This window comes from Lontra canadensis, unplaced genomic scaffold (genome assembly GCF_010015895.1).
Source record: "Lontra canadensis isolate GAN:19392208 unplaced genomic scaffold, GSC_riverotter_1.0 scaffold52, whole genome shotgun sequence".
NCBI lineage: Eukaryota > Metazoa > Chordata > Mammalia > Carnivora > Mustelidae > Lontra > Lontra canadensis.
The window spans coordinates 12,725,322-12,738,312 of NW_022631046.1; the positions used below are offsets into that span (position 1 = coordinate 12,725,322).

Here is a 12,991-nt window from a genome sequence, read left to right on the forward strand (position 1 = left end):
TAGTAGGGTGGCGCGCCCCCGTGGTTTAGCCACGCCCCCGCTATAGGGTGGGGCGGAGGGTGCTTCCTCAGGCGCGCGCTGGCACTAGCGGCGGAGGGAGCGCGCCCGGCGGTGGCCGCTTCTCGGCGGCTCCGGGTGTGTATATTTGCGTGCGCGGGCGCGCGCTGTCCGGGCTAGGCGGGCCCGGTGCGTTTTGACTGCTCCGCGGTTCTAGGGCGGAGAGAAGGAGGTTTCCAGTGGACGCTGGTTCTTTTATTCCTGGACCGAAGGGGCGAGGGAGCCGAAGGTGAGAAGTCTGGGCCGTCAGCGACGTGCGAGGACCTGAAGTCGAGGCGGAGTGGCGCCGGACTCCGGCCGGGGTGCAGCTGCCGCTGAAGGAAAGAGCGACAGACAGCTCGAGTGGCCCTCCTCCCTTTGTGTCTGGGGTGGGGTCCACGAAGGGCGGGCCTTAGACCCGGCCTCACCTCGGCGGCCCGGGACTGTGTGGTCGGTCAGTGGGGGTGACGTCTCCTCTCCGCGGGTCAGAGGTTTCCGGGCGTCTTGAGGCGCGCGGGACTGAGGAGGCTCTGGAAGGGCACCTGGGAGGCCCGCACTTGTCCCGGGGCCGCGCGCCAATCCCTGCGTTCTCTTTAGGAAGCCCCCATTGCTTACCTCCCCAGCCGCGCCCCCACCCCCACCTGGACTTCCCAGTCTGTCCTTGCAGGGCTGTCTTTCCCAATAAGACCATTGTGCACAGGTTTGGGTAAGTTTGCGCCTCGCTTTTCTGCTGGAGCTGGGTTCTCTGGAGGTTCAGTAGCCGATTTCAGGGACTCAAAATTCTTGGGCAGGGAATAGTTGATAACCATCCTGCTCCTGTACCAGGAAGAGAAACTACAGAAAGAGGAAGCGGCCAACTGTTACGGTTTTCCTGGATGAAATTCTCTTTACTCTCTATATCCCATCTTTGAAGAGTTTGAGTTTATGTTTTGATGTGGTTACAGGAGGTGGGACGCTGAGAATTTGTTCGTAATATTAGGATCTGTTCAGAGTTTAAAAACGTATTTAAAATGTACATATTTATTTAGTTTTAATAGGGCTGGGGAAAGTTGGAAATTAGTTTCAGGTTGTCAGAGGTGTCTGTTTAGCAACTTGATACACCCTAAAAAATTAGCTAATGATTAAGGAATGTTTTGTTTCAGTTGAGGTCATAAAACGTTAGTAACGTTTGAAAAATACCGTAGCCTTGATTCTGATCATAACTTTTTCTTTTATCCTTCAGTTTCATGCTAGTACTGGGCATTTGGTGAACCTTGACAAGTATAGACAAGTGCTATATTTTCCCATGTTTGCAAGTGCCACAAGTATATAGTCATTGTTGAAACTTAATGATTATCCCTCTTCTTTTGTACACTCTAAATTATTTGTGCTTATCTATATTTTTGCACTTAGGACATCACATTCTAATTATCTCTTCAAATTTTTCTCTCCCACTAGATTATGAATTCCTCACGGGTATGATTTAATCTTCTCTGTAGACTTCAGGGCCTGGCACAGAGGAGGGGCTCAAATGTTTATTGAATGAATAAATTACTGAACACGTTTAGACACTGACTACATTGGGTAGAGTTCTGTTAATGTTTTTAAAAACCTGCAAATATTCGGATTGGGTTTTATACCCATGGAAAAATTTGCATTGTATTTGAAATAAAGCTGGTAGAAACTTCTTAGAGTATTATGCAGTAAAGAATATTATTTTTATTTTTTTAAATTTATTTTTTAAAGAGCATCAGGTGTGGGAGGGAGGCAGAAGGAGAGGGAGAACTTTTTTTTTTTTTAAAGATTTATTTATTTATTTGAGACAGAATGAGAGAGAAGGATAAATACTTCATGTCGGGGGAAGAACTGAAGGAGAGAGAAACTTAAGAAACAAACTCCCCAAGTGTGGAGCCAGACCTGGGACTGGATCTCACATCTCAGGACCTGAGGTGGTTACTTAATGGATTTCGTTACCCAGGTGCCCCAAGGGAGAGAGAGAGAATCTTATACAGGTTCCATGCTCCGCATGGCGCCTGATGCAGGGCTCCATCAGTCTAACGACCCTGAGATCATGACCTTAGTCAAAATCAAGAATCATATGCTCAGGGGCGCCTGGGTGGCTCAGTAGGTTAAGCTCTGCCTCAGCTCAGGTCATGATGTCATGGTCCTGGGATAGTGCCCCACATCGGGCTCTCTGCTCAGCGCGGAGCCTGCTTCCCCCTCTCTCTCTGCCTGCCTCTCTGCCTACTTGTGATCTCTCTCTCTGTCAAATAAATAAATAAAATCTTCAAAAAAAAAAAAAAAAAGATGCTCAGCTGACTCTGAGCCCCCAGGTGCCTCTCTTTGTATCCTCTTAATCTGAGGAATGACATCAGTGAGTATTTTCTGCTGCTTTTTCATACTTAGCAGCTCAGCTGAAACATTAATGGAGTAAGCATGTGAGAAATGTATTTACAGATGAAGACCTAGAGCTGACACTCACCTTGAGTGAGAACAATGCTCTGTTTAGTCTTATATTGGATAAAGACAAGTTTCTAAACATTAGGATTTCAGTATGATTGTTATTTATAAAAATCTTAAAAAGAAGATATAAAAGTGTTTTTAGTTACCTAAAGAAGGTTGTGCATTTTAAGACATAAGCGCAATTTACAAATTATAAAAAAAAGTGGGTATCTGGGTGGCCCTGTTGGTTGGGCAACTGCCTTGGCTTGGGTCATAGTCCTGGAGTCCTGGGATCAAATCCTGCATCAGGCTCCCTGCTCAGTGGGGAGTCTGCTGCTCCTCCTTCTGACCCTCTCCCCTCATGCTCTCTCTCACGTAAATAAATAAAAATCTTTAAAAAATATTATAAAAATGAAATGTATATTGAAAAAAATTAAGACTATAGAAACGGTATAGGAACCCCCAAATCTTGCTACTTAGAAGTAACCCCAAGTATATTATGTTGAGTAGACTTCCTAACATCTCCCTGTGTATTTATATGATACTAATACATATTTTGTGCTGTATATGGAATCATATTTCTGATTTTTTTTAATTAGCAGTGTGTAGTGAACATCTTTCCATGTCAGTACATGGAGAAGGGTCTTATTTTAAATGGCTGTATAATACTCTATTTTATATACATACTCTAATTTTTTTAATCCATATTCAGAAAGGTGGGCATTTAGGTTGTTTTCATGTTTGTTTGTTGTTTTAATTTTTGTTTTGTTTTCATCTTTTTTTCCCCTCACTTAAACATTCTCTGTTAACTCTTTTTGTTTGTTTGTTTGTTTGTTTGTTTGTTTAAGTAGGCTCCAGGCCCAGTGTGGGGTTTGAACTTACACCCCAAGATCAAGAGTCAGATGCCGTACTGACTGAGCCACCGAGGGACCCCTGTTAACTCTTTCTGTGGATATTTTTGCATACATATGTGAATGTCTTGTTGAGGTAAATTTCTAGAAGTGGGATTTCTGGGTTAGAGAGAATCCTCACTTGAAATGGTTTTATATCTTATCATATTGCTTTCCAGAAAAGTTGCATCCATTTTGTACTCTTTTCAAGCAGGGCACACGAATACTCATTTTCTCACACCTTTGAGAGCCTGGGGTTTTATCCGTTTCTAAAAATCTTTGCAAAAAGGTCTTATTTTCTTTATCTCTTGATTACCGGTGAGGTTACACATCTTTTCATATCTTTATTGCCCTGACAAATATTGTGATGTTTTGCCCATAGCTCATGGTTGACAGGTCAGCAAAAAATTTGAGGGAGGATGGACGCAAAAGCTCGAAACTGTTTGCTTCAACATAGAGAAGCCCTGGAAAAGGACATCAAAACGTCCTACATCATGGATCGTATGATTAATGATGGAGTTTTAACAGTATCGGAGGAGGAAAAAGTAAAAAATGAGGTAAAGCCCTCTGTGGAAGTCTGTGCTATAAAATTTTTTTTCTTTCTAATTTTTATTTAAAAATGTATGATATAATTATTTGAGTTTAAAATATTTTCTTACATTTATTTCAGAACTTGCACTGTTCTCCACTAGTTTATGTTACCAACATATTCTTTGTAGTATGCTAAACTACTTATTTATTTATTTTTTTAGCCCACTCAACAGCAGCGAGCAGCTCTGTTAATTAAAATGATACTTAAAAAAGATAATTATTCCTACATATCATTCTACAATGCTCTAATACATGAAGGGTATAAAGATCTTGCTGCCCTTCTCCAAAGTGGCATTCCTGTCATCTCTTCTTCCAGTGGTGGCAAAGATTCAGTTGGTGGAATAACTTCATATGGTTTGTATCTGTGATATCTTCTATTACATTACTATCACAGTGGCTACATTGCTGCAGTTTGTCTTACTGTAAATGAAGTCTGTTGAAGAGACACATTATGATTAGTTCACTGAAAATGCATGTGAAGAAAATTATAGTTCTGTTTTCCAATTCAGGATTTTATTTGCACCTATGTTAACTCGCACATTTTTCTTCTGGCCCAGTGAGCTGTCTACTGGGCATTTTTAGATATTAAAAAGACAGTTTTTAGGCCGTTAAGCTCTTCTCCAATTCTGTATGTATTGAGTTCATGCATAGGAAAGAATAAGAATCTTTAGAAATCTGTGTTCTTGAAAGAAATTCCACCTTTCCTTTACACAGTTCCTTCTAGTCTTCAATATGAGAAAAAGAGATTGGAGAGTCAGAGAGGAATAGGTTGTGTAAAGGCAGATATAGATGGAGCTTTGCATTGTCAGTCATCTTGAAAAGTATATGTTTTTGTTCTGCTAAATAAGAATGTTAAGGTTAGTATGCTAGCCACGTTTTCTTCTCTTGGGAGTTTTGAGGGTAAAGGCTCAATCTTGCTTTCTTTTGGTTTTATGGTATAACTTGAGTAACCATTTCAGAGTTCTATTCGTTCATACTTGTTTTGTTTTGGATTTCAGTAAAGACAGTCCTGTGTGAAGGTGGAGTGCCACAGAGGCCGGTTGTTTTTGTTACCAGGAAGAAGCTGGTGAATGCAATTCAGCAGAACCTGCTCAAACTGAATGGTGAATCAGGATGGGTTGTCATATATGGAATGGCAGGTTGTGGGAAATCTGTTTTAGCTGCAGAATCTGTTCGAGATCATTTTTTCTTAGATGGTAAGTTTGATTACCATGTGTTGGTGTCTAAAGAGATATTCTTTAGGCATGATACTAGTTTCCTATTGCTGCTGTAATAAATTGCCAAAAATTTGGGGGCATAAAACAACACGAATTTATTACTGGACAGTTCTGAAAGTCAGAAGTCCGAAGTAGTTCTTACTGGGCTAAAGTCAGGGTATCAGCAGGGCTGAGTTCTTTTGGAGGCTCTAGGGAAAATCCTTTTCCTAGTGTACTCCAGCTTCTAGAGGTACCTGCATTCCTGGACTTATGGTTCTTTCTTCCATTTTCAAGCTGGTGGTACATAATAGTGTCTTCAGATCTTTTTCTCTCTTTCTGATCTTTGCTTTTGTCATCAAATCTCTTTCTCTGACTCTCACCTTTTGCCTCTCTCTTCTAGGATCCCTTGGATGATCCAGGATAATCTCATCCCCAAATCCTTAATTTAATTGCATCTGCAAAGTCCTTTTTGTCATGTAAGGTGACATAATTACAAGTTCTGTGGATTAGGATGTGAACATCTTCCAGGGGCTGTTAATCTGCCTACCCCAGGCATGATTAAATTTGGAATTTATTTTGTACCTGTCACAAGGAGGCTTGGCTAACCAGGCTAATAAATTCATATATTATCAGATGGTACTTATTATCACTGGGTTGAAGCTAGTTCCCTTGTATCTTAGTAATTGGAGGGTATTGTAGAGTTGAAAAAGGATCTTCAAAGGTTATCTAACTTATATTCCTTCCTTTCAGGAAGCACTGGACTTAACACTCTCCAGTTAGTTGAGTGCTGTAGAGAAAGGTTTTTGGAAACCCAGTTCCATTAATGATTCTCCTAGTGAGTGATTCTCCCATGTATTTGGCATTTTGTATTAAAATATTAATTCCATTTCTATAATTAATTTTTTCAGTTGCTTATCTTTAAAAATAAAAATCTTTAGTAACTTGTCTATCTTATGTGTAATCCCCAAGAAAAAGAAGAAAATAGGAGTTGACTATAGCAACCGACGGGTTTTTGAGGATAGGCATTTATTTGTTTATTTATTTATTAAGTAATCTCTACACTCAGTATAGGGCTCAAACTGACAACCCCAAGATCAAGAGTCCCATGCTCTACAGATTGAGCCAGCCAGGTGCTCCAGCTGATAGGCTTATAGATTCATTCGACATCTAATGACTCTTTTTCTGCTTCAGGTATTCATGTATTCAGTAAATGTTTGAGAGACTATTGTGGAGCTTGGCAAAAAAAGAAGGCCCAGTCTGTGCATCTAAGAAATTTGTTCACAGTCAAGTAGGGGATACAGGTGGCACCTGGGTGACTCCGTCAGTTAAGCATCTGCCTTTAGCTCAGGTCATAATCCTAGGATCCTGGGATCGAGTCTCATAGCAGGCTCTTGCTCAGCATGGAGCCTGCTTTTCCGTCTGCTCCTACCTCTGCTTGTGCTTGTTCTCTCTCTCTCTCTGACAAATAAATAAAATTTAAAAAAAGTAAAACAACAAAAAACTCCATGGAAAGGGCATGCTTCATTTAAAAAAAAAAAAAAAAAAGGAGAGACAAATATGTAAACAAATTATATGTGATAAATCGAACAGTAGAAACAAGTATATGGTACAGTTATAACAAAGGAAGGAAAAAAAATTCTCTCTCATGGGGAAGAGGATGGACAGGACAGGCTTCCTGAATGACGTGACATTTTAACTGGAGTTTGGAGGAAAGATAGAAGTTTGCCAGGTAGACTAGGTAGGGATGGGAGAGTAGGGAAGGTGGGAAGGTATTGGGTAGTTACTGGAATAGGGAAGGGCATACTGTGCAGAAGAGCATTTAGGACATCTGGCAGATTCACTAAGTAAGGTCAGACATGCTGACCTTAGTGAATCTGTTGGGTTCCCAGGGTATTCACTGGGAATAGTTACACGCCTCCCTCAGTCTTTGGTTGCTTCTATTAGTGACTTCAAGGGGTATTTAAAGATTGGTCCTGACTTCTAGTTGTTAATAACTTTTTTCTTTACAGTATAGAACAGGCAGTTAAGAGAGTTTTTGATGAGATGACAAAATGTTGGAATAAATCATAAGCCTCTAAGAGGTTTAGAAGGATGGAGGTTAGGGCACATCTGTCGTACACACCTGGGCTTTAGTTTGTACTTCACAGCCCTTAGCGCTGTTGATCATACTTTGGTCAGAAATATGCCCAATACCTTGTTTTTTCCCCTTTGTCGTTAGATTTTGTGCAAGTAATGCAAGTCTTAGGGCTAAGGATTTATTTGAATACTTACTCATTCACTCACTCATTTATTCTACTGCAAAGTTGATCACCAAGGGTGTTTCAGGATAAAGACTGGATTAAGTTCTTTTAGTGTGAAAAAATGGATTTTCCTTTTAGTATTATGAATTTCCTTTTAAAAATTGTAGCATACTAATTTAAAGATTAAAAATGTGCCCCTCAATCAGTTTAAATAATTCTAGACTATTGGGGTGAGTTTTCAGTTTTGGGGGTTAAAATGACCAACTTATGGAATAATTCCCCAGGAGTCATATTATATAAATTGTGGTCTCAGAATAGTTTTTATTTATTTGACAGAGAGAGATCACAAGTAGGCAGAGAGGCAGGCAGAGAGAGAGAGGGGGAAGCAGTCTCCCTGCCAAGCAGAGAGCCTGATGTGGGGCTTGATCCCAGGACCTTGAGACCATGACCTGAGCTGAAGGCAGAGGCTTAACCCACTGAGCCACTCAGGCACCCCTCAGAATAGATTTTTAACCACTTTGTTTTGAGAAGATATCAGAGATACTAGCAGTTGTCCAGTACATAGTGCACTTAATATCTCTCATATACTTCTGTGAGATCTTATGTATGGAGCATTGAGTTAATCATTCCTTAGTTCACACCCAGTATGGTATTGGGCCTGTATAAGCCTTAGCTTCTTCCTGTGTTTATTTCCTTTTAAAAACTTCCCATCCTCATTTTCCTTTCCTTCTTCTAAGGAAAAACTCACTTTTCCATTGTGTCTACTCTACACAACTACAGCACTACTTCATTTCTGATAGTAGATGTGTAGGTTTTCCACACATCCAATAACTTCAAGACTGGCTGGGTGTCCTATAATTTAATTCAATTCTGACACTATGTGCATGGAGATAGTGATAGAGCCCACAAGTTAAGGGCCTTCCTGCCCTCCTCCCCTTCAGATAACCAATCACAAGTCCAGGTTGTTTTTTTTTTTTTTTAATTAATTAATTTATTTGACGGGGATTGAGAGAGAGAGAGAGAGATCACAAGTAGGCAGAGAGGCAGGCAGAGAGAGGGGGGAAGCAGGCTCCCCGCTGTGCAGAGAGCCCGATGCGGGGCTCAATCCCAGGACCCTGAGATCATGACCTGAGCTGAAGGCAGAAGCTTAACCCACCCAGGTGCCCAAGCAAGTTCAGGTTATTACATGTGCATCTGACCAAATGGCTATAGATTGGAGATTCCCTTTCCTTGGATTTGATTGATTTGCTAGAGCAGCTTTCTTAGGAAAGCATTTCACATATGACATTACTGGTTTATTATAAAAGGCTGTAACTCAGGAACAGCCAGATGGAAGAGATGCAGAAAGCAAAGTAAATGGGAAGGGGTGCAGAGCTTCCATGCCCTCTCTAGTGTACCATTCTCTCCACACTTTCTGTCCGGAGGCTTTCTGTTTCCTGGTTTGGGGAGGCTTCATTACAAAGACACAACTGATTAAATCATTGGCCATTGGTGATTGAGTTCAGTCTCTATCCTCTCTTCCCTCCGCAGCAGTCTGAGAGATCTGGGGTGTGGTGCTGAAAGTTCCAACCTGGCAATGATCCCCATCCTTAGCTTATAACAAGTCTTTCCAAAAATAACTTCATTAACAAGCTCAGATGTGGTTGGAAGGGGCTTGTTACATGAATAGGTTCACTTTTATAGCTCCAGAACTACTTCAGGAAATGGGAACAAAACTAAATATAAAAGGTGCCCCTATGGCTCTTATTTAAGAAATTACAAGGGTTTTATATCTGTGTGCCAAGAACAGTAATGACCAAATATAATGATCACAATATCACACCTCCCCATAGGTGCTCCTTCCAATTTTTTGTTTTTTAATTTATTTTTAAAGATTTTATTTATTTATTTGATAGAGAGAGCACAAGCAAGGGGAGCAGCAGAGGGAGAGGGAGAAACAGGCTCTCCGCTGACTAGGGAGCCCAATGCAGGACTTGGTTCCAGGACCCTGGGATCATGACCCAAGGTGAAGGCAGATGTTTAACCAACTGAGGCACACAGGCACCCCTTTCCAGTATATTTAATGTATGTTCTTTGTAAGCGCATGTGTATTATATGTTTTCTTGTAAAATGTTTGTTGTTTGTAGGCAGATACTGTAAATTTGCATAAATGTTATAGTGTTAATTATTTTTTCTATTTCCTGTCTCTCTTGATGCTGTTTTTAAGATTTATCCTTCCTGGCTGTATATCTTACTTGTTACATCTGATTGCTGCCTTATGTGGGATGCGTCCAGCACGTTTTATTATTCATTCCCCTAGTTAATAGGTACATAGATTGTCTCCAACTCTTTGCTGTCCTAGCAAGGCGGGGTTGAACTTTTACAGAAGTGAGAATTTTTTGAATTTATGTATCTAGGAGCAGAATCACTAAATTGTAGGAAATGCTAATATCAAATTTGATTGCTCTCCAGTCTGTACATTCCCACCAGTAGAGTATGAGGCCTCCTATGTCCTCATTTCCTTATTGACACTAGGTATCATCTAGCTTTATAATTTTTGCCAGGCCAAAAAATTTGCATTTCTCTGTTAACTTGAGTTTGACTATTTCTTCATAAGCTTTTTAGCTTTTTGAGTTTTCTTTTTTAATAAGTTTTGTTTGTATCATTTGTCTGTTTTTCCATTGAGATTTCTATCTTTTTTTCATTGCTTTCTAGGAGTTTCTTTTATATTCTAGATATTAGGCCTTGTTGGTTTTAGACTATATAAATATTTTTTTTAATTTATTTTTTATTATTTTTTAAAGATTTTATTTATTTATTTGAGAGAGAGACAGTGAGAGAAAGCATGAGCAAGGAGAAGGTCAGAGAGAAGCAGACTCCCCGTGGAGCTGGGAGCCCGATGCGGGACTCGATCCCGGGACTCCAGGATCATGACCTGAGCCGAAGGCAGTCGTTCAACCAACTGAGCCACCCAGGCGTCCCTATATAAATACTTTTATTTATCTGTATTAACTTTATCCTGAATGTCTTTAACAAGTTTTAATTCCGATGTAGCTAAATTAACAAATTTTTTGTGTCTTCTAATTTGTGCATCTTGAACTTTGCTTAAGTAGTCCTTACCATTCACATTTAGTTCATTAATGTTTTTGCTTTAATGTATCTACTAGTTCAAGAGTAGATACTTCTGCTTTTTTTTTTTTTTTTAAAAAGAGATGTGGGGCCCAATCCCAGGACCCTGGGATCATGACCTGAGCCAAAGGCAGACACTTAAGTGACTTAGCCACCCAGGTGCCCCAGATGCTGTTAGATTTTTAATTACTACAAGGAAAAGTCACATGTGAAATTGAGATGGGGTTAATTTTTCTCTGATTAAAGCCAGTTTTTCTGTGAATAAGTTTCTTTGAATGAATTACAGGTATAAGCCTCATTCAAGGCTAAATTGCTCCCTCTTGTGCCCATAGTCAAGATGTTTACATTCTTTCTGAAATGTGGAATTAATACTTAAGCATTTAACTGTCATATTGTGACAGTAGGAGATTTGCAAATCAGTTGGTCATTTGGTCTCTATCTTTCTTTGTAAAGTTAGCAGTGTTTTATTTTTCTTGCATAGTTTTCTTCCTTTTTTTTTTTTTAAAGATTTTATTTATTTATCTGACAGAGATCACAAGTAAGCAGAGAGGCAGGCAGAGAGAGAGGGGGAAGCAGGCTCCCCACTGAGCAGAGAACCCGATGCGGGGTTCGATCCCAGGACCCTGGGATCATGACCTGAGCCGAAGGCAGAGGCTTATTCCACTGAGCCACCCATGTGCCCCTTCTTTTTTTTTTTTTTAAAGTAAACTCTTCCCCAAAGTGGGGCTTGAACTCACGACCCTGAGATCAAGAGTCAAATGCTCTACTGACGAAGCCAGCCAGGCACCCCTTGCCTAGGTTTCTAATGCCCTAATTTTTTAGTTTTAAATTTAGGAGAAAAGGACTTTTTTTTTTAAATTAATTAATTTTTTTTTTTTTTTTTTTGCTTTTGAACATACTGTGCTTTTTTTTTTTTAAATTTTGTTTTTAGTTGACTTATAGTTGACACACAAAGTTACATTAGTTTCAGGTATACAACAAAGTGATTTGAGAACTCTACTGTGTTACGCTGTACACACCACAACTATAGCTAGCATCTGTTACCATACAGTACTATTATAATACCATTCTCTATATTCCCTATGCTGTACCTTTCATCCCCTGGACTACTCATTCCATAACCAGAGGTCTGTACTTCCCACTCCCTATTGCCCATTTTGCCCCTTCCCCCTCATTCCCCCATTCTAGCAACCGTCAGTTTGTTGTCTGTATTTATGGGTCTGTTTCTGCCTTTTTTTTTTTTTTTTTTTTTTTTGCTTATATGTTTTTTAGATTCTACATTTAAGTGAAATCATATGGTATTTGTTTTTAGGAGAGAAAGACCTTTGATCTAGGTAATAGGTACATAAATTTAAATCTGGAGAATTTACTAGTTTGGTACATCAGGTTCTTTCTTTCCCTTGTCTTTAACTCTGGGATGATTTGCAAGATATCTGTCTGTCTGTATATGTCTGTCTCCACGCCCAGCATGGAGCCCTATGTAGGGCTTGAACTCATGACTCTGAGATCAAGACCTGAGCTGAGATCACGAGTTGGACACTTAACCAACTGAGCCACCCATATGCCCTGATTTTTAAGAAATTTTAAATAGAATAGACATGTTAAAAAAACCCAAAACTTTAGGAGCAACAGGTAGTTTAAAATTTGTTTTAAATATCACAAAAGTAGGGGAGCCTTGCAGGCTCAGTCTGTAGACCATGCAACTCCTGAACTTGGGGTTGTAAGTTCAAGCCCCACATTGGGTGTAGAGATTACTTAAAAATAAAATCTTGAAAAATTTTATAAAATGTAGTATTTTCATTTAGAAAGAAGTAAAAATTCTTTGCACCTGCCTTTCTTTCTTTTTTCCTAAATTCTAAATCCTTCAGCAGACATAATCATGGTTGACAGTTTAGAGAAATTTTTCCAAGTTTTTTTTTTTTTTTTAAGATTTTATTTATTTATCTGACAGAGACACACCGAGAGAGGAAACACAAACAGGGGGAGTGGGAGAGGGAGAAGCAGGCCTCCCACGGAGCAAGGAGCCTGATGTGGGGCTCGATCCCAGAACCCTGGGATCATGACCTGAGCCAGAGGCAGACGCTTAATGACTGAGACACCCAGGCGGCCCTCCAAGCTTTTTTCTGGTGCATTTACAAACCTCTGCACACACACAACACAGGTATTACACTAAGGGAAACCTCAGGGATTTACTATTTCATAAATGTTGACTTACACAGAAGGAAGTCTAATGGAGCTTTTAGAAGCTTTCAGTGGTAATCAAACCATGCTTCATAGCACTATCTTTACCTTAGTTCCTGTGGAGTTCTCTGTTTTCTGGTAATTTGTTATTTTTTAGATTCTCATGCAATTTGTGTTCAGTACATTGTCGATTCTGATCTAGGTTTCCTCCTCTCATTCCCAAGCTTTTCTGTCTTTCCTAGATTTCCTCCTCTGTGATCAGGGAACTCCCCTATCTTATCAGTCTGTTCTTGCATCATTTATCTCCTTTCCTTATCTGAAATTGGAC

General features: G+C 39.9%; 1 protein-coding gene across 1 annotated transcript in view; it reads left to right on the forward strand.

Annotated features, from left to right (window-relative positions):
- Window positions 1-116: 116 nt before the first annotated feature.
- The window catches only part of APAF1 (apoptotic peptidase activating factor 1), an 87,807-nt gene continuing 74,932 nt past the window's right edge, over window positions 117-12,991 (forward strand). The window contains exons 1-5 of the mRNA XM_032874299.1: window positions 117-286; window positions 3,309-3,444; window positions 3,730-3,904; window positions 4,100-4,292; window positions 4,937-5,134. Coding sequence (XP_032730190.1) covers window positions 3,767-3,904; window positions 4,100-4,292; window positions 4,937-5,134 — 529 coding nt within the window. The 5' untranslated portion in view covers window positions 117-286; window positions 3,309-3,444; window positions 3,730-3,766. The remainder of the gene's footprint in view (window positions 287-3,308; window positions 3,445-3,729; window positions 3,905-4,099; window positions 4,293-4,936; window positions 5,135-12,991) is intronic.